General features: G+C 32.6%; 1 protein-coding gene across 3 annotated transcripts; it reads left to right on the forward strand.

The window, feature by feature from the left end:
• Positions 1-1,094: 1,094 nt before the first annotated feature.
• LOC100185242 lies at positions 1,095-22,614 on the forward strand. Of its 3 annotated transcripts, none has more exons than XM_026838383.1 (35): positions 1,095-1,245; positions 1,768-1,842; positions 2,334-2,494; positions 3,423-3,522; positions 4,099-4,234; positions 4,762-5,076; positions 5,630-5,676; positions 6,108-6,203; positions 6,385-6,447; positions 7,405-7,567; positions 8,248-8,384; positions 8,751-8,873; positions 9,212-9,372; positions 9,733-9,873; positions 10,283-10,391; positions 11,159-11,374; positions 11,996-12,059; positions 12,312-12,443; positions 13,948-14,060; positions 14,394-14,632; positions 15,167-15,388; positions 15,698-16,160; positions 16,446-16,551; positions 17,013-17,194; positions 17,445-17,906; positions 18,084-18,209; positions 18,579-18,704; positions 19,484-19,524; positions 19,841-20,031; positions 20,377-20,571; positions 20,918-21,085; positions 21,145-21,213; positions 21,569-21,721; positions 22,219-22,365; positions 22,547-22,614. In XM_026838383.1, the coding sequence occupies exons 1-33, from the start codon at positions 1,174-1,176 to the stop codon at positions 21,706-21,708; spliced, it is 5,154 nt and encodes a 1,717-aa protein (XP_026694184.1). In that variant the 5' UTR covers positions 1,095-1,173; the 3' UTR covers positions 21,709-21,721; positions 22,219-22,365; positions 22,547-22,614. The 3 variants fall into 3 exon arrangements, with proteins under 3 accessions (XP_026694184.1, XP_026694185.1, XP_009861349.1); XM_026838384.1 differs by having other exon boundaries at positions 20,921-21,085; XM_009863047.3 differs by having other exon boundaries at positions 6,108-6,164; positions 22,547-22,613.
• Positions 22,615-23,068: the final 454 nt, after the last annotated feature.

Below are 23,068 nucleotides of genomic sequence, written 5' to 3' on the forward strand. Positions count from 1 at the left end.
TTAATACTTGTATGATTCGTGTTATGACCCTCATACTTGTTTGTATTCTGAACCCTTCCCCGCATTTTTTTGAAGAAAATGATGTTTCATTTTTTAGGTATTACGTAGCGCTATAACATGTTCGAAGCTGGATCGGGAGAAAATTCTATAAATATGTTTTTATGACGAATATTAATATTCAGTTATAAAAAAAAGTTGAAATTATTTTTTTTTTCGATGTGGATAACATGCTAGTGACCTACATAGATGTATGCGTAAGTTATATTTTCGCAAAAAAAATCGAAAATATAATATTTATATGATTCAAGCTATGATCATACTTTTTTATATTTAACATCTATCCCCGCACTTTTTTTAAAAAAAATAATGTTTCATATTTTAGGTATCACTTAGCGCTATAACATATTCGAAGCTGGATCGGGAGAAAATTCTATAAATATGTTTTTATGACGAATATTAATATTCATAATTAATATTTTTTTGATTTTTAAATTTTTTATTTTAGAATCGGTACCGCTGGGGTCTAGTTAGTACAGTGTCCAAATTTTAGGTTGGTGGCACCAGTAGAAGGTATCAAAAATGGCCGCTAGAATATCTGTATTCTAGGATCACCTTGGTAAATTTTAGCTGTGAAAGAATTGCTTTAATTTAAGAATTTGGATTAAGAGAAGGTAAATATATTTTTTTTTAATTATTTTTTATTTATTAGTTATTTTTGTGAACACAGCATTAATATTAATGGTACAAACTTGAGTTTTTGTTAAAATTAAAGTCCATAGAACTTTGTTTAAAATGACCCACTTAAAAACCGATAGAGCCAGTTAATAGAAGTCGATCCCCAAACATTTTGTGTCGTTATACTATTTCGATGTCGGACCAATTTTCGCGGGCATTTAAAAACCTCAACTTAAAATATTTTGTTGTCATTTTGATTTTAATTTGGTGACGTGTATTGGTAAATGAAAATACTTCTTTTGTTTACAAACTTTTAGAGTTTTTTTAGAACAAAATAAAAGGCAGAACATAGTTTAAGTTACATGTTGTTTAATTTAGTTAGATTTACCAGTGTATGTAACTGATAAAACGGATATCATTGTTAATTTACGTTAACGCCTATTTGCTATTTAGAGTTTTTTTGGTAACAATTTGTAAATATTCGTCTTTTAAAACCTTATGGAGGACGATATACTTAATTTCCTAAAAGAAAATGAATCCGGATTGCCGCAAGCAGCACAAACTGCCGTCGTAAGTAATAAATTTTTTGCTTTAAATTGAGTATAACTAGCTTGTTTAATTATAGGACTGTAATTTTTTGTTTTATCTGTCCATGCTGATCGGTTGATGCTAGGGTCATATTAAAAAATAAAGTAATAAACAGTTCAAAATTCAAAGAAAATAAAAAGGGTGGTTCAACTTAGGATGATCCTAATTGTCTGGTGTCAATTTGTATAAATCGCCGTGAAAGTAGTTATCCTACGGCAACTCTGCCCCAAATCTTAAGTCTAATGGAGTGCCTGCTGTAGGACTTTACCCATGTAGATAGTATGTAATATCTCAATTTTGGTTAACATTGTCCAAATTATTAGTCTCACATACAAAAATCCACAAAAAATAACCACCCGCAAAGTAACATACTTGGTAACTCTTAATCTGGCACGAGATGTTTCAAACATAACACCCGTGTTATAACGACTGTCGTTTTCCAGCCACGTGGGGATAAAGTAAGATACATTCATTTGTTTATTCATTCGTATTATTTATTTTCAGTCAAAGTTGACTCCCAACTGCGATGAATTCAAGTTTTATAAATATGTCTACACTGTTCTGCATCATATTACTGTGGTATGTGTAATCAATTTTTATTTACTATGTATTAATTTTGTATATATGCTATTGAGTCTATTTTCTTATTGTTAGATGGGTCACTAAAACTTATCAATTGCTTTTTTTTATATAAACTAGTAAACTACCCATATGACACATTCAAACCTCATAGTCAAAACTGGTATAAATATAACTGGCGTTTTTTGCAATTATGATATTTTTATTGAAATTTTAATAATGGGATTTGACATCAATTCGTGGTGTCTAAATTGGTAGAGTAGGCTATCCAAATTAAAGTTTCGCAGCACAATTAAAAAGGAATGATATTGTCTAAAGACATATTTTTTTATACTTTACTAAATAGTCTATACTAGGTTTACCTAAGTTCTATATTATTTCAAACATTTGTTTATTTGTTTAAGTGTTGAAAATAAACAAATATATATATATATATATATATTTAGATAGGCCATATATATTTAAATATTTTTATTCATATTGCGCAACAGAATTTAGAAAATGAAAAAGATGATCAAAAGTTCTTTACATTATATGATGTTTGTGTGAAATGTCTCGAATATGTTGTTGATAATTGGAATGATGAACAAGACATACCAAACTGTGGAATCGAAAAACTCTCCTACCAGCTTATAAAGCAAGCAGATTCAAAGTTAGTTCAATTTTTGAATGAGGCTAAACCCTGTTACCATTATGTCCCCAGGCACGGCAGTTACCCACATTTTCTCCAACCCAGTGGTCTATGGGTTGGATAAATTGTCAGTCATATAGTAGGGTGGGGGAAGATGGGACACCTTTTTGTTCTATTTTCTCGTACAATTTTGTTAGTAGGCAACGAACTTTCAAAGAATTATAAAACCGTATTTTCACGACTCTTATATTCCGTTTTTAATTGTTTAAAACACGATCAGGCTGTTTAAATATTATGTGCTAAAGGTGTCCCATCTTCCCCTACAGTACTATACACTTGAAAAAATGAAAAAAATCCCAAACAAAATTAAAAATCTGATAACTTATAAGCGTACCAAGGTATATGAAACAGAACAACCATGTTATATCGGCTTCTTCTCACATTGAGTAACATTTATTCATTCTTTATAATTTAACATTTAAACTGTAGTTACCCTTCCTGTTCAAGGGCTTGAAAAAGCAGGCAACTCTGCCCTACATTTCATATCCCTCGGAGTGCCTCACATGAGTCACATGTAATATATTTACATATGGAATAGAAATCTTATAATATCTGTTTGTCAGGGGAAGACGAGACTCCTTTAGCACATAATATCCAAATATCCCAATCGTGTTTTAAACAATTAACAACGATCTATTGAAGTCGTGAGGATACAGTTTTATAATTCTTTAAATGTTCTTTATTTACCACCAAATGGGACCAGAATATAAAATGAAAAATTGTCTCATCTTCCCCCACCTACTATATATAAGCTTTTGTGTATTTATATTATTAATATTTACTTAGGCTCTTTCCTTTTTTTAATTATTGATATTTGCAGTTATAAAAATGATTCAAAATCTTTTTTATTTTCACACTTTAAGTTCAAAAAACATGAATTATAATTCAGATTCACATCACAAGCTGTAGACATTCTTCTCAACAAACTTGAACAAATTCTCACAATTTTGCTTCAGCTTGTACAAAGTAAACCCACTAATAATAATGAGGTGGGTGATTAATCAACTTAGAATATGTGTGTTGGGTTTTTTATTTAATTTTGTAGTTTTTCAAAATTTATATAATTAATTTTTTTTTCACACTTGTACTTCCCCCTTTTTTTCTCGTTAGCAAATACATATATATATATATATATATATATATATATGTATTTTATGTAAAAATTCTGCTATGCGCATAAGATATGTATATAAGTCCAGAGCCATGGCAAAGTAGTTAGCGCGCCTGCCTGTAGGCTGTAACCCCTAGGTAATGGGTTCAAGGCTCATGGCCCCTACTATTGTTGCATTGTGGGCGCATGTGTCCTTGGGCAGGACAATTAATGTCAATTGCTCCAACCCAGTGGTCACTAATGGGTGGTCCAAATTATCAGCCATACATATAAAAAAATGATTACCCACAGAGTAACATATATAGTAACTCGTAAGCTGGCACAAGGTGTATGAAACAGAACACCCGTGTTATAACGACTGTTGTTTTCTGGCCATTCGAGGAAAAAAAAAGTTACATTCATTCATTCATTCATTCATTCAATTATAAATAACTAATAAATTTCATTATTTAAGGTGTTAAAATACATCTACAACAAAGTTAGAAGCTTGGAGGTAAAATTATCAACATGTAATTGCCATGAAGTGGAATGTACAGCGGTAAAATTTGCCCGTTGCAAACTGTTTGCTCTCGTTCTTTATTCTGCTGCTGGTGAGTCTAGATTCATTTTATTTTATGATATAGTAGGGTGGGGAAAGATGGGACACCTTTTTATTCTATTTTCTTGCCCCATTTGATAGTAAATAAAGAACATTCAAAGAATTATAAAACCGTATCCTCACGACTTCCGTCGACCAATTAATTGTTTACTATATAGTAGGGCGGGAGAAGATGGGACACCTTTAGCGTATAATATCCATTATCCTGATCATGTTTTAAACAATTAACAACTGTCTTTGGGATTCGTAAAGATACGATTTTATAATTCTTTAAAATACTTGGGAAAGTGAGCCAATCCTGGCCTAAACCCTAGGACCCATGGCTAGCCACGCTATGGGACCTTACCCACATAGAATAGAATATGACCATCTATTTGTTTATTGATCGTAAAATTTTAAGGAATTTAATCCTAGGACCCATGGCATGGCACACTGCGGGACCTCACCCACATAGAATAAATAAGGGCCATCTATTTGTTTTCAATCACAAAAATGTCAAAGATTTTTCTTATTTTTTAGGCAATGGAATAACTACACCTATGCTGGTCCAGTATCTGATAAACCTAGCTGTTGCTGGCCGAGTTGAAAAAACTAAATGCAGATGCCATTTGTTCAACATTTCCAAGGTTTTGTTATTGGCGCTGGACTACACAGCGTGCTTACCAGCGAAAACTGTCGTTAAACCACTAGTTAATATGATATCTATGTTCGCGGCGCTGCAAGGCATGAACAGTGGTGAAAATAAGAAATGTACAAAACATGAAAAAGTCGATTTAAGCCAAGTTTTGGAAGATTTTTATAAAACTGCTCAAGAGATTGGAAAGTGCCGGTTTGGTAAGTCAGAAAATATACAATAAATTTGTTAATGGTTTATTAATTTATTAGTTTTATGTAAAATCGACTTTTTTTAATAAATTTAAAAAAATTGCTAAAAGTGTCACTACCAAATAAATTTTTAAATCAGTCATGCTTTACAATTAAAACAACAAAAGCAAAAATCCGTTCTAAACTCATTTCATTGAGGGTAACTATAAGATAAGTAGGGTGGGGAAGATGGAACACCCTTAGCACATAATATTCAAATATTCTGACCGTGTTTTAAACAATTAACAACGATCTATGGGAGTCGCAAGGATACGATTGTTTTTTTATCAAATGTGATAAAAAAAAAAGGTGCCCCATCTTCTCCCACCCCACTATAGTAACTGCCTGGAGATATGGTTGTAGGCCTATTTCTGTTGTAATATTAAAAGAAATCTGAAAATTCTATAATTTCTATTTAAATATTTATATATATATATTCATTCTTATGCAATATTGGGAAATTTAAAAAATATATTTTTTATAATTTTTATTTTATAATTTTTATTCATTTTTTAAATATCAGAATTAAAAGAAGATGAAACAGAACAGCTTAGTAAGTTGTTGAGCAAGGTATGTACTGGACAAATAACATTAACTAGTGTACTGATGCCTGTGTAATTGTATAACATAATAACATTTTGTGTTGCTAATTTTATCTGACCTAAATAATGTGTATGTATAATAATAGGGTGGGGTAAGATGGGACATGTTTTCATTTTGTTTTCTTTTCCCACTTGGTGGTAAACCAAGAACACTAACAAAGTTTTATAACCGTAGCCTAGCGACTCCAAACGAGCGTTGTTAATTGTTAGACAGCAATTGGAAAATACGGGTTTTTGGGTGCTAACAATATCCCATCTTACCCCACAGTATTATATCTAGCATAGGATAAAAGCTGTAGGTCAGCTAAAGCCAAAACTAAATAGGTAAAAGTAATGTGAAATTTTGCAGTGTTTTGTACTGCGTTTTAAACTGTGAAACTAATTTTTTTGTCTTTTTAGGTTTTAAACGAGATTTTAAAGTTTATTGAAAAGAAGAAAACTGATTCTACAATGAAAGTATGTACCTACAACCTACACACAAATTTATTTAATAAAGTTAGAAATGAAAAAGTTTGTTTTTCTCGCATAGCAATTACATTGATTCTTAATTCAATTTTTCTGTTTTGTTACGCTAAATTGATGAAAATTGTAAAAAAAAAGAAAAAAACACTTTTTCCCAGCACAATTGTTAACATTTACTTAATCTATTTTAAATCAAAAATCTTTTTTTTTTCAGTGGTCTACAATTTTGCCGCTTGCCCTGAAACTTGCTGTCTGTGATGTCTTTTATGTTAATGAGGTAACTATGCAGTAAAACCTATCTTATCTGTTGTGGTCTTGGGTTTACAGACTTTTGGTGATGCACGCCACAATTTGTCCCACGCACGCCAATTAATTAAACAAAGAAAAAAATACGTATTAAATTAAGTTAGATTTCCTAACGTGGCTTGAAAATGTACATGCTTCGCACGCAGAATTTTAATGATAGCACGCGCGCACAGGAAAAATAACCGTCTGCACGCGCGAGATCTCGTCAGGAACTGCCATACTCTGCAGACTGGTGAATAGCCAATGAAACGCTGGAATAGCGAAGGAAAACTAAGGCGAGCAAACACGTATTCATAGGGCACTTAATTGCGACATAGCGACATCAAATTACACATAGGTACACACGAGTAACTACATAGCTACACAATTAATAATGAATTACGCTGATTGCTGCACATTGCGCAGATCATGTGGCTACGGCATGCAAGTGCGCCATTGTCGTGGGCGTGTCCACAACATTATCTATAAAATTAGGGGTGCTCTGTGTGGCATGTAACCCAACTTTTGAAAACAAGCGTTTACCCCTTAAAATGAAGTTTACTCTGCTGTACGATGTATGTACAAACAAGCAGAGCCAAAGCAGATTGCATTCGCCATATTAAACAATGAGGTTCCGTATGTTTGATGTCTATGGCCTATGGGTGTAACTATATTAAGGCAAATTTACCCTTAAAATGGAGTTTACCCTCCTGTAAGGTGTATGTACAAACAAGTAGAGCCAAAGTAGATTGCATTCGCCACATTGATCGATGAGGTTCCCTATATTTAATGTCTATGGTGCAACTTAACTGTATTTAGGCAAAGTTACCCTGGATTTTGAAAAAAAGTAAAATCGGTGACAAATATGCACCCATTTTTATGTTAATGGTTTAGCTGTGCTATAAACTCCTAACCTGGTACTTCCCCCTTTTAACCCCCATTCACCCAGATTCCGGACCCCAATGTAGTGATGACGTCATTATTTTTATTTTATCACCGGATTCACTCATCATCACGGTACCGTGAAGAGATGATACCCCTCGTGAGTGAATTAGTTAGACAAGCATGTGAAACACTCACAGGGCTGGAGACATCGAAACTTGAATATTGCTGTAAGTTTTTTTATGGATATTTTATTTCATGATTATCACAAATAATTGGCTATTTAATTTCATTTATACATGCCGTTTCACCTATGTAACTTTGTGGGAAAATTTTTTAATATTTCCTTTTCGGTATGGCTGACAATTTTGGCAACCCGTTGGTGACCACTGGGTTGGAGCAATTACTGTTAAGTGTTTTGTCCAAGGACACATACGTCCACAATGGTAGCGGTGTATGTGTCCAGTGAACATTGATCCTCTAGATAGGAATTATTAAATCTGTGATTCTATTCTATGTTGGTAAGGTCCCATAGCGTGACACACCATGGGTCCTAGGATTTAGGCCAGAATTGTCCCATTCACCCAGTGAGCCTATGATAGTGTCCAGTGAACCTGTATTTTCTAGATAGGAACTGTTCTTCTGTCGAAAAAGTTAGATTTTAATCATTTTTTATTAAATTCTGGTTGTATCTACCAGCGTTGAGACTTCATCAGGCTTTTACACAGCAGACTAAACATTACTTTTTAATAAAATTTACATCAATTTTTTCAGATCACTTTTTGAACAATATATTTTAAACCTTTAGCTACATAACTTCTGCTACATTAAATACCATGTCTTATTAACTTTTTGCTGCATAATAACAAATCCTATCTATTTACAGTACAATGTATTTTTCTTTTTACAGTACAATGTATTATGAGCATATGCATCACTGCATTCAACTCCAAAGTTCAAAGTCACATTTTATTATGCATTCCATTGAATAAATTGCATTACCAGATATGCATGAAACGTACACAAGTTATACAAGTCAAAACAATTGTAAGTTTTAGTTATATATTCAAAACAAATATAATGTAGCTAATTCCTTTGAATACGTAATTCATATTGTTAAAATTATTTTTAAAAAGCTGCCCTATATACAACTATCTCTTTTTTCAATATCTTTTTATTGTTGTTACCCATACTCTGCTAATTTCGCCGATTTAATCATGTTTTTTTATAATATCACAGTTTGTATACCCTCTTTAACTGTAAAACTTTATGTTACTTTTTCCCATATATAACTTTATCTTTTTTTTTGATATGGCACCAAAAAAATCAGTAATTCACAGGTTTTAAATGTTACCGTACTCTGCCAACATTATTACTGTATTAAATTTAATAAACTTTTTTTATATATTACAGTTAATAAACAGATGTACTTTGTTTAAAATGCTGCAACGCGTTGGGAAAAACAAGAGAGCCATGAATGAGATGGCCCTGTTTGTCTCGGGAAATCCCCTAGATGAGGAATCAGCGTCAGAAATAGTAAGTAAAAAATAACGAAAAAGTTGTAAATTTATAGACAAGTTGTTTTTTTAAAAAAAATCGACATATTTGTATTTCTAAAAGCTGTAGTAGGAGGTAAGATGGGACATGCTTTTATTCTCTTTTTTTCCTATTTGTTAGTACAGAAAAACCTTTCTATATATACTAATCATATATATATATATATACAGTGGCGCAGCTAGGGGGGTTCGGGGGTCGTGACCCCCCCTTTTAAACCAAAAAAAAAATTATTTTTTTTTAAATTAAAAAAAATTAAAAAAAAAATTTTTTGAACAAATTTTTAATTACCCCCCCCCCCCCTTATTTTTTATACACAGATGGAACAATGGGTGCGCTGTAAGATGGCGTTATTTGCCGATAAAAAAGGCAATGAGATTTCTATTGAGTCGTCTACCATCGACGATTATATACCCAACAACGACACAAATTTAAGAATTAAGTTACTCAGAAACGAGTTACATCACACAAAGGGATTAAGGTATGATAGAAAGCTACAGCTGTGGTCTCAACTTTTTTACATAACGAACCAGTACAATTTGAAAACAAATTTTCGGACTGACGGACCATTAAAAATAAAAATCAATTCAAAAAAAATTATGACGAAAGTATTGAAACTGTGATTTAATGAGAAATTTGCTGATGTCTTTTTGATGTCATACTTTTGATACCATAATTCAATGCTATCTTTTTGAAATCATTTTTTGGTGTCAAAATTTACTGCTGTCTTTTGGGGTTATATGTGTAATTAGAATACAATAAATGTCATAACGATATTTTGGCCGCATTTAACATTTCGCATAAGTAAATTTTGTTTACCATTTATTTTAATTTTTTTTAGACAAAATCCACCAACGTTTCAATACCATGTTCTAAACAAGATAATTGACGTTTGTGATGTCACAAGCAATGATTGTTGGCTTGAAAAATCTATGCTCTGTGTACTTTTACATGCATGGCCGGGCAAATTTGAAAATGCAAGGTCCGTATTTGTACAGTTTCGTTTTTGATATTTACACCCAACACCTCGTACTTTATCACATAATGTGTGAAACATGGGGTGGAATTTACACCCAACACCCCGTACTTTACCACATAATGTGTGAAACATGGGGTGGAATTTACACCCAACACCCCGTATTTTACCGCATAATGTGTGAAACATGGGGTGGAATTTACACCCAACACCCCGTACTTTACCACATAATGTGTGAAACATGGGGTGGAATTTACACCCAACACCCCGTACTTTACCACATAATGTGTGAAACATGGGGTGGAATTTACACCCAACACCCCGTACTTTACCACATAATGTGTGAAACATGGGGTGGAATTTACACCCAACACCCCGTACTTTACCACATAACACAAAAACATTATACATTCAGAGAAATATTAAATCTTGCATTGGATTGTGCATCAAGCTCAAACTGGGAAGCAAAAGTGATCGGTAACTTTATAACTTACTTATCCACGTGGGAAAATTCACTCGCTAAAGTAAGTTATTAATATATAGTAGGGTGGGGAAGATGGGACACCTGTTCATTCCATTTTCTTGTCCAATTTGACAGTAAACAAAAATCAAAGAATTTTAAAACCGTATTCTCACGACTACCATATGGCATAGACCGTTGTTAATTGTTTAAAACACGATCAGGATATTTGGATATTATGTACTAAAGGTGTCCCGTTTTTCCCCACCCTATTATTTAAACTATACTGCAATATTTAACAGATTTATTCTGAGAATAAATGAAAGTACAAAATTTAAAAATAGGCTTTGTTTTAATGTCGCTGCCATCACACAGTAGTATTATCCTTTTTAACCAGAAATGACTGGGTTTAATGCTTCATGCTACCACCATTGTGGGCGTATATGTCTTTGGTCGAGACATTTACAGCAATTGTTTTAACCCAGTGGTCACCAATGTGTTGTCACACACAAAGTTACATATGGGGTTACTCGTACGCGGGCATATGGTGTATAAAACAGAACACACAAGTTTTAATTTATATTGTTTAATTTATATTGCTAGGATAAATAAGTTAATTCTTTAAAACTTTGTTTAAAGGAAATTAGATTTTTAAAACTTTTCAAGGTTAATTCTTTTAATAAAACTTTGTAATTATATTTATTCAATAAAATTTGTTTAAAATTTATTTTATTAAAACCTTTTAATTTTTTTTATTTATTAAAACTTTTTAATTTTTTTATTCATTAAATTTTTTTACCAATTTATATTTTATTAAAACTTTTTTCACAGGTTTGGATAGACAAAGAAAAATTTGTGTCCGGTTGCGAAAATTCCAACCAAGCAATTGACTGGTTTCCTTCTGTATATCCGTCCTCACATAGATATCTTATATCGATTATTGAAGCTTGTGAAAATAGGAAAGGCGATGATGTCACAATGGATTTAATTGATGATGTCATAATAGCGATTCGATGCAGTGTATCCATGCTTCAAATATCGGGAGAGGTAAATATGATATCTATGGCTGTAATTTTCCGCAAATCTGACGCGATCTGATGCTCATAAAGTTAAACTATTCTTGTGTAAAGAAATACAGTAAGGATCTGGTGCTGTAAAAGCATAACGGACAAAAATCAAGTCTAACCAATTGTAAAATAAAATATATATATTTCGCCTAAATGGCATCGTCAGTCTTTTATTCAAATATTAAACTATTATTTGGACTTTTTTTTTTCTTTAATATTTCCGTAGCACGAGATCTCTATAGTTGTTACACTATTTCAATGCTCATGTATAGTATTTTCGTACAGGTACTTATTTTTTTTACTAAAAACATGCGTTAAGTCCTACAGCGTAGCATGCCATGGGGCCTGGGTTTATTTTACACTGGAGTTGGCCAGTTACTCCAACACCCAGGGTGCTACAACCTATTAGTGACCACTGAATTGAAGCAATGTCTGTTAAATATCTTGCCAAAAGGATATGAGCCTATAAAGATCTGTACCAGTATGGCAGCGTTGGGCATTGAACCCGGTATCTTTGGGTTACGATGCCAGCGCCTAACCACTGGTGGCTGGTGCCATACAATTAAAAACCCAGAATTTTACTAACTTTTTTCATTTTCAGACCATTCTGTCTCTTAAACTGCTATACCACCTTGACCGCATTCTACACTGTATATCTGACAAGGGTAGGTAACCTTCTGTATGTAAGTGTAGCGACCACGCTTTTTTTCGTCCAATTAAATGTAAATATGTTTTAACCGTAAGCGTGTTTTAACAACTGTTGTTTTGTCGCTAAATCCTGTCTTTTTGTTTAAAATATTTCTAAATCTTCGCTACCAAATTCGAAGAGAAATAAAGATATTATTTTATTATTAATATTATTTCCATGTGTTACAAAATGTGGCAATTGACTTTGACTTTGACTTCATACATTTCAGACGCAACGTTTAATACACAATACACTTCTCACTGGGTGGCAGTAAAGAGCCAGATTTCGGAAATTTTGAGCAAAATTGGTATGATTGAGGAATCAATGCGTTTTGCTAAAGAAGCAGAAAAATTAGTGAACGGTTAGTTTGTTTGTGTTCTACATTCAATTCATATTGTAATGCAAGGGCCTATGGGTGCTTTGTCCTAAGCTTATATACTACACAGGCCTAATGCCATAACCCGCTTATTCTACATGCCATAACCTGATAGGTACATTTTAAAATGGGTTTCACCATGATGCTGCTGTCTATACAGACCCAAAGTATATTGCATTTACTACATCAATCAATTAAGTTCCCTATGTTTGACAACTATGAGTGTACATCAATCAATTAAGTTCCCTATGTTTGACAACTATGAGTGTACATCAATCAATTAGGTTCCTTATGTTTGACAACTATGAGTGTACATCAATCAATTAGGTTCCCTAGGTTTGAAAACTATGAGTGTACATCAATCAATAAGGTTCCCTATGTTTGACAACTATGAGTGTACATCAATCAATTAAGTTCCTTATGTTTGACAACTATGAGTGTACATCAATCAATTAGGTTCCCTATGTTTGACAACTATGAGTGTACATCAATCAATTAGGTTCCCTAGGTTTGAAAACTATGAGTGTACATCAATCAATTAGGTTCCTATGTTTGACAACTATGAGTGTACATCAATCAATTAAGTTCCCTATGTTTGACAACTATGAGTGTACATCAATCAATTAGGTTCCCTATGTTTGACAACTATGAGTGTACATCAATCAATTAGGTTCCCTATGTTTGACAACTATGAGTGTACATCAATCAATTAGGTTCCTATGTTTGACAACTATGAGTGTACATCAATCAATTAGGTTCCCTATGTTTGACAACTATGAGTGTACATCAATCAATTAAGTTCCCTAGGTTTGACAACTATGAGTGTACATCAATCAATTAAGTTCCCTATGTTTGACAACTATGAGTGTACATCAATCAATTAGGTTCCCTATGTTTGACAACTATGAGTGTACATCAATCAATTAGGTTCCCTAGGTTTGACAACTATGAGTGTACATCAATCAATTAGGTTCCCTATGTTTGACAACTATGAGTGTACATCAATCAATTAAGTTCCCTATGTTTGACAACTATGAGTGTACATCAATCAATCAATGTTACCTCAAATTTGACAACTAGATGTAAAAAACTAAGGCCTTTTTTAGGCTACTGGCGTATAAGCTCTGACTAAACATGCTTTCCTGAGCAAAATTGCAGGATATTTATGATTTTGCAGGCGTTCAAAATAGCGCTGCATAGGCATAATTATAGGGGTTACTAATTTTTACAACAAGCGTAACTTATTGTTTGGAAATCCCAGTTAAACACATTTAATGAAGTAATGTTTAAAAAAATAGCATTTTGAAGTATTAATGTAATGTTACCCAGATTTTACAAAAAATGGGGAAAAAGTAGGTCTAATGTGTGTGTGTGTGTGTGTGTGTGTGTGTTCAAAAAAATTTAATTTGCTAAGTTTTTTCTCAAATCTTTTTTTAAGGCCTTTTTTTATTTCAAATTGGAAAATTTTATGTTAAAACTTTTTTCACAGATTTTGCGAAGTATATTGAAACTGAAGGAACTGAAAAGTCGCGAAAACTTTTTAATCAAATTAACATTGAGTCCAAGTCGGCTATGGTACAAGCATTGGTCTGTAATGATGAGGTAAAATGATATGTTGAATTAAAATTTATAATGATTTTTTTAGGAAAACTAAAAAATCAGTTTTGAACTATTGACTAAAAAAGAAAGAAGTTTTAAAGTTTATTAGAATTTGTTTTAAACATTAAAAGTTTTTGATATTTTTTTAAGAATTCAACTTAATATTAGTATTAAAATTAGAAGGTAAACAATTAGGGAATTTAACTTAGAATATGGTTTGAATTTTTTTTGGATAAAAAGTTTTTTGTTGTTTTTTTTGAATAAAATATTTTTTTAATAAATTTTTTTTTGTTTGAATAAAAATTATTTTTTTCAATGAAATTTTTCACTTAATAGTCGGCAGAAGCTCGCAATTTGCTTTGTGGCATCACAAAGGATGAGTTCATTGATGCAGAACACCGTCGGACATCCCATACTTCATCACTAGTTGGGGCTAAAGTTGACACCCTTATCGCTGACCTAGGCTCGTCAGGATGGTCACTAGAGGCGCACCACGCCCTCGTACAAGCTACCACTGCGCTGGAGATAGTTTACTTAATGCTTAAACAGACTTGCCCTGGTGTTTGTAATTTAAGGTGCTTTAAATAATCAAGGGTGGTATAGTCTACTGAATAGATTTAAGGTGGCTGTACACAGTATCCGGATCTGTCCGTTTTGTCCGGATTTCGCTGCGGCTTGCGGAATTGGACACGGGTTTGCATACGACTTCGCATGCGAATTCGCACGACGGATACTGTGTACAGCCACCTATAGTAGGGTGGGGGAAAATAGGACAGCTTTTTACCAAATTTTCTAGTAGGGTGGGGAAAGATGGGACCGCTTTTTACCTAATTAAAAACCATACCTTACTATCTTTACGACTCCCATAGACCGTTGTTAATTGTTTAAAACACGATCAGAATATTTGGGTTTTATGTGTTAAGGTGTCCCATCTCCCCACCCTACCGTATATATATACATACATCTATAGTTTTTTCCCTGCCTTTCTAATTTTTTATCATTTGTAACTAGAATTTAGTCCAGGAACCAACAGATACCATTTTTTCATTTTTTATTTTTATTTTGAAAAAATCAACAAAAAATTCAAATTTGAAATCTCTCTTTTTCAGATTCTTTGAAGTGAATCCTGCATCTTCTGATCCTCCGAGATTCGGATCAAAGTCCTCGGATGTTGGGGTTGACATCCTTCGACAGCTGCTTCTCCTAAACCTCCTCTTCCACTTGCTCCACCTAGTGGCTGAGTTGTGGTTACGAGCGGGGGAGTTACGATCATCCATTTCTTACATCACAGACGGCCTTATGCTCTCAAGGACCTTGCTTTTACATGAGCGGTAATTTTTAAATATATTTTATTATTTTAGTTGTATAGCATGGTGGGGTTTATTGTCTTATTTTGTCAAAAAAACATATTTGCAAAATTTTATTACTGTAACCAGCTGCAACCGAAACTCTTAAAGAGAGTTAGTTGTTAAATCACGATCGAGAAATATGGAATTTGGGTGCTTAAGGTATCTATCTTACCCCATGGTACTATAATATAGTATAGTGGGGAAGGGGGGACACTTTTTTTGGTAATTCAACTAACATTTCGACCTTTATATTAAATGGTAAAATTTTTTTTTATAATATTTTTTTCACAGTGAACTTCAGTTTCAAGTTCTTCTGACAAAACACGCTCGAATGAAGCGCGATGTTGCCAAACTTAACGAAGAACTTCATATTTCCAATGATGCGATCCAGTATCTGGCATCACTGGAAACGAGCGCTCCGAGAAAAAGAGGACGACTCTTTTCCTCCATCAAAGAAGAGGACACAGAAGCAGATGCGGTGAACAATAGCAGCATCATGGAGGACATAGAGGTCTCGGAAGACGAAGAGGACAATTTCGGGGTTAAATCTGCTCCGATCAACGTCGCGGCAGTTGTCATAAAAAACAACGACCCAATGGCAAGCCCAAAGTTTCAGCGGCGCCACAAAACCAAAACAACCCCAATAAAATCCCCCTTTACCCATAAAGATGGCTGTTCTTGTGGTTTTTGTTCAAATCTTTTAGTTTTCAATCAACAAGTGGAACTTCTGATGTTGTCAGCTCAATTTCTGGAGGTAAGAGTGATTTTTTTGAAATTATTTATTTAATAAAATTTAAAATAAACCAGCTTAACATATAGTAAAAGTACATAGTTTTAAACAGCCGGGATATTGGGCAAAATTGTCTTAATTGTCATGTTTTTCTGTTCAAAATACTTAAACCATTATCAGTGTTTAACAAAAAGTCATATATTTGTTAAGTTAAAAAACTTAATTGAGGTCAAAAAATTTTAATTTAGTTGTTTAAAAAAAAGAGGATTTTATAGTAAAAATTTCAAAACAAATATTTGTTTTCTTCAGGATAGCCAAAGAAATCAGGAAGTTTTTACTTTTCTAGAAACTTCTTTACTTCCAGAACGATGTGTTCAGTTATCAGATGCATTATACAAAAGCATTGGTGCAAGAGGTGTGTGGAATTTTTAGCTATCTGCCCAAAAATTAGTATTTTTCATTAAATAACCTCAGCGGAAAAATAAAATTTTATTTTTTGCTTAAACCTTAGTTTTAAAGTGATTGTTAAAATTTAAGTTTTTATGATGTTGCATCAAAAAATTTGAAAATGACAGTTGTTAAACACGGGTTCTCTGTTTTATACACCTTGTGTAAGCTTACCAGTTACCAAGTATGTTACTTTGGGGGTGATTGTTTTTTTTTATGTCTTTCTAATAATTTTGGACAACCCATTAGTGACCACTGGGTTGGAGCAACTGCAGTTAAGTGTCTTGCCCAAGAACACATACGCCCACAATGGTAGCAGCGACAAACCTTGAACCCATTACCTCTGGGTTGTGTACTAACCACTTTGCAATAGTGCTGATAAAAACATTATTATTTTCGTTTTAAATATAACAATCATATTCTATTCAGCTCCTAAAGGCAAATCAGGAAATTTGCTTCCAATTTTCCAAACCAAGCTCCTTCAGATGCAAAACATACAAAGTGAAACCTATTTTAATTTAAATGACATGAAATCTGCACTTAAAGATTGCCAAGTTACATCAATGCAACAAAACACAAATACTATTTACACAGGAAATACAATTGCAAAGGTGAGTTATGTAATGTATTGTTGTGTTAAAGTAGCTGCGTTTGCAAGACTTTATTACTTACAAGATAAATTTAAACTCCTTTTTTTATAGCTAAAGAAGTAGTATAAAGGTAAAAAGATTTAAATAAAAATAATGCATGAAAAAATAATGTTTAATAAACTGTATGTTAGAAAAACAGTAACTTCTGTTTAAAAATGATTTTATTGAATTTTTTATGTTTTATTTACTTTGATGTTTTTTTACTTTCCAGACAAATTTATTGCGTGGTCTCGCGTTATTTCCTTCTGTCCAAAAACCTCACGTCAAAACTTCATTATTTTTAAACAACGTCATCGATGCTCTTGGAAGAAAAGAAGAGAAAGAAGAAAATATCCTCTCGGAGATCCAGAATCTCTGTCTGAGAGACAAATCCCCAAAACCAAATCGGGGTCAAATCGTGACCCAAAAGGTCGTGACCCCCATTAAAGCCGCTAAATCAATACGTGCCATCTCGCAGCTAGAGTTCGTGACCCCAGCAAGAACCATAAAGCAGCCCCGCCCAGCAACAAGCGTGAAAAAAACCCCCCGGGTAAAAATACCAAAGACCCCAGCTACAAAATCCATTCGAAAACCTCAGTCCACTAAAAAAATTACAAAATCGAAAACTGGTTTCGATATTTTTGAGGAAGACGTCCCGACCGTGTCGTTAAGTGTAAAGAAAGAACCAAATAAGGTAAATAAATAAATGAATGCATGAATGTAACTTAAACCGTATTCTCACGACTCCCATAGACCGTTGTTAATTGTTTAAAACACGATCAGGATATTTGGATATTATGTGCTAAAGGTGTCCCATCTCACTCACCATATTATACAATTTCGTTCCGGTAAAAAAAACATGAAATTTCAGAAATCTAAAATGCCAGTTCCTGACCTACCACCAACTCATGACGTGAAACCAAAATCTTCACGAAGAGTCGTGTTCGAATCATCTAGTGATGAAAGTTTTCATATCATGGACACAATAACTGAACAGGTTGGTTGTGATGAAAATATTATGTGATTGTCTCATGAATTTTTGTTTCATGAAATATCATGTGATTGTCTCATGAATTCTTATTTATATGAATATTTTCGTTTATGAACATTATTATTTATGTGAATTTCCGTTTGTGAAAAAATCATGAAACAAACTGTACTTCGAATGATTCAGGATTATTTTTTATATGATTCCTAATGACATTTCATCTGATTCATAAAAATCTTTCACATGATTCATGGTTTTATTTTTAAACAAATTCATGGTTTTATTTTAAAACAAATTTTAAAATAATTGTTTTATTTCTATGATACTTGTGTTGAATCACTATCATAAACTCACGTGACACAAATCGTCCAATCGCAGGCCCCTCCATCACGAGTTCAGCCCCGTCGTCGAGCTAAATCACGAAACATCATGACCTCACGCCGTGAAGCAAGGATGAAATATCGTGAGGAGGAAGGAGAGGTTTATACCGATGAAGATCCAGAGGTGAGATCTTATCATCTCATGATACATCTGTATCATCTCATGATCAAAATATATCATCTCATGATTAAAATGTATCATCTCATGATGCAAATATATCATCTCATGATCAAAATATATCATCTCATGATTAAAATATATCATCTCATGATGCATCTGTATCACCCATGATGCATCTGCATCATCTCATGATGCAAATATATCCTCTTATGATGCAAATATATCATCTCATGATGCAAATATATCATCTTATGATGCAAATATATCATCTCATGATGCAAATATATCATCTCATGATCCAACTTTATCATCTCATGATGCATCTGTATCATCTCATGATGAATCTGTATCATCTCATGATGCATCTGTATCATCTCATGATGCATCTGTATCATCTCATGATGCATCTGTATCATCTCATGATGCATCTGTATCATCTCATGATGCAACTGTATCATCTCATGATGCATCTGTATCATCTCATGATGCAACAATATAATGATGATGCATATGTAGTAGGGTGGGAGAGAATGGAAAACTTTTTCATTCTCTTTTCTCGTCTAAGCAAAGAACATTTAAAGAATTATAAAACCGTGTTCTCACGACTCCCTTAGAAGACTCTTGTTAATTGTTGCTCCAATATTTCAAAATTAAAAAAATAACTATATTTCATTGATAATTTACTAATCAGTGGAAATCACTGTTTAAAAACAAGATAATGCAAAAAACATGTCTGCATACTATTTTATTTTAAATTTATAAAATTAATGATTTTGTTTTAGGATGAAAGACCTACAAGAAGAACAAAGACGACCAAGATAAGGTTGGTCATATGATATTTCACGTGAATAATTGTCACGGGAGTGATTTTAATGATATGTATGAAAAGTTTTTAAATGAAACATAAGTTATAAAGGGACGTTTTTAAAAAATTACATTTTTTATGATATTTTCATGCACCATCATATGAATAAAATTCACATAATATTTTCATGCATATTCACCATCATATGATTACCACTCTCATGACTCATGATACAGAATTCATGATGAATCACAATTAACATTCACATATGATTACCATTTACATGATATTTTTCAATATCATATGATTACCACATACATGACTCATGATTCAGAATTCATGATGAATCACAAGATGAAAGACTTGATGACGTCGAACTAATAAGGGAAAGAACCGTTGGGGAAACCCCTGTCCAACCATTACGACAACCTATCTATGACATCACAATGGCGAATAATGACAATTGTTCTGAACAAGAATCGGAATATTATTTGAACGAGGCTTTTAAACTCGCGACAAATACAGGTTGGAAACTAATTAACAAAAGGGATTTTGCTCCCCCTAAAGTTTTTTGGCAAAATGTAGCTACCCCTTAAGTTTTTTAGCAAAAATTTAGCTACCTTTGAAGTTTTTTAGCACAAATGTTGCTACCCCTGAAGATCCACCTCTTTTTATTCTGTTTTCTCGTCCTTTTGGTAGTAAACAAAAAACATTCGAAGAATTATAAAACCGTATCCGTACGACTCTATAGACTGTTGTTTATTGTTTAAAACACAATCAGGATATTTGGATTTTATGTGCTAAAGGTGTCCATCTTACCCCCACAATAGTATAATTAAAGTTAAGAATAATATTTTTTCTGCATTTTAGGGAATTTTGAAATTGCCAAAACTTCTTCTAAAATTTTGGCCTGGCATCATTATCGTAACGGGGACCACTGGGGGGCAGCAGCGAGTCATCTTTTATCGATCGGCGTCACTTTTCGTTCGATAGCCTGCAGTGTTGCGCACGCCAGAGTGAGAATGATGGATCGAGCAAAGAAAAAAAGATCTGGAAACACTGAAGGTCAGAACTTATTGTTTTGTGTGTTTTTTGAAAAATAAATTTTTTTGTATGTAGAATATTGTGTTAAAATGTTCTATGTATATGGTTTTATGGGCTATCAGACCTGAGATTTAGGCAATATTAGAATAAATAATAATAACGAAATATGCTCTTGTTGTATAATATACAAATGTGTTGTCTTTGTCTGGCAAAATTTTTGCTTTGGGTAAATTTCATATGATATAATAAAATTAACTTTTATACAGAAAAAGGCGACTTTATATATATCTAATGTATAATTGCACTGCATTTTTGAGATTTTTTTAAATAGTAATTTTTTCTTCTATAAAAACATTTTTTTTTTCAGCAGAACCAACTGAAACAAAAGTCCGAGAAGCTTTGGTGGATATGGCTGAGTGCACACACCCCAGTCATGTGATTTCGTGCTCGAACGAGCCGGAAAACTACATCAAACGAATCTCGGAAAAGCTGCCTACTGATTGGTCGATTTGTGCAATCTCATTGGTGGAGAAAAGTGAGTGCTGGCATGTGGTTGGTCGAAAAATCAACCAATGAAATTCTTTGATTTTTCAGACAAACATTTTGAACTTTTGATGACCAGGATCAGGAAAGGGGAATCCCCACTTTATATACAAACTGATGGTAAATAATCAATTTTTTAATAAAATGTAATTTTCTGCATGTAGTTTAAAACATAAATTGTAATTTACTTGGGAAAAAAAGGGTAATTTTCGAAAAAATTTTGTTTAAAAAAGTTATTTTTTTGGAAGAAGAATTTTTTTTATTTATTTTTGTAAATAATCCATTTTATTTTAAAAATTATAATTTTTATTCATAATATTTAACCATAATTTTTAGTTATAATTTTTAATCCTAATTTTTAATCATAACTTTTGTTCATAGTTTTTCAACATAATTTTTAACATACTTTTTTTTCTCTCAAATTTATAAAAGTGCTTTTTTCACTGTTTTAGACAATTTATTCAAAACTTAACAGGTAATGAGGCAAAAAAAACGATTGACGTACATAATTTATGGTCCGAGCAAAATGTGAATGGAATGAAAACAACCGATCGTGTTTTGTGGTGGACACAACGTCGCAATTCACAAAAAAACTCTTCAAACAATTATAACTAATATGGAGAAAAAGGTAAACCATATTTTATGTGAAACATTGTTTTATTTTATTGTTTTTTCCTTTCAGCAAATTAGTAAAATATTTTTGCATGTTAGAAATATACATTTGGCGCCACAATGTGTTTCATAGATTTTTTTGTTGAAACTGTTGTTTTTGTTAAAACTGTTATTTTTGTTGAAAACTGTGATTTTTGTTGAAAACTGATTTTTGTTGAAAACTGTTGTTTTTGTTGAAACTGTTGTTTTTTTGAAGGACGTTGCTATTATTGATAAACCTGTTGTTCTTAAATTTTAAAACTTTTGTTGTTAAAACTGATGTTTTGTTGAAACTAGTTTTTGGTAAATTTGTTATTGTTGAAACTGTTATTTTTGTTAACACTGTTGTGTTGAAACTGTTATTTTTGTTAAAAGAAAATTTTATTTTGTTAAACTATGCTGTTGCTATTGTTGTTAAAAGTGTTGTTTTTGTTGTTTAAGATTGTTGTTCTTAAAACTTGTTTATATTTACAGGTTCTCTCCGTGTATTGTGGTTTCCTGTTGGGCAAGTTGTTAGACCAAAGTCAACAAAACAAACTTAATCAATCTGTTGTTGTTGTCGTTGACGTCTTGAAATCAATCCGTCAACATAAATCAACAATCAATAGCCTACTCATTGAGGTAGGAATATTTTATGATGAAAAAATTGTTTTTTGTTGGAATTTTTTAATTTTTAGCTTTAAAAAATATGGCAGAAATGTGAGAGAATATTAAGAAGAAGGGAATGTTACAGTTTCTCTTACTTTCAATTGAGAGAGAACATAAGAAAAAGGAATCAAATCTTCTTTATTTTGTTTTCCAGGTTTATCTCTCTTGTTGGTGTTTATTTACTGAGTGTGAAAAAGTCAGTGTTGCCTGCAGTTTTTTGGAAGAAGAGACTTATTCAAACTGCCAAGTGGAAACACTAGTGCTTGCTTTTGAAAGAAATTGTTTATCGAAGTCAACCATACAACAGGTTTGAACAGTTCATTCAATATTTCAAAAATACCAAATATCAGAAAAATAGTTTTAAAATGTTAATTTTTTTTAATTTTAAAAAAAAAAACGCTTAAAATAAAAAAAAAATTAAAAAAATTAATCAAAATATTTTTGTTTAAATTACCCACAATGCACCACTTTTCTTGTCCTTCATAGAAACGAGGTCATGTGATACTTGTGCTGGACAAAGGGGTTCAGATGTTGCCGTGGGAATCGATCCCTCTCCTCCAACATCACTCTGTGTCGAGAATAATGTCTGTAGATCTGTTGCTCTGGCAGTTGCAGCTTAGGGAAATCCCCACACAAACAGGTCGCGACCTCCGGAAAACTTCGTTCATCATCAACC

This window comes from Ciona intestinalis, unplaced genomic scaffold (genome assembly GCF_000224145.3).
Source record: "Ciona intestinalis unplaced genomic scaffold, KH HT000076.2, whole genome shotgun sequence".
NCBI classification, from domain to species: domain Eukaryota; kingdom Metazoa; phylum Chordata; class Ascidiacea; order Phlebobranchia; family Cionidae; genus Ciona; species Ciona intestinalis.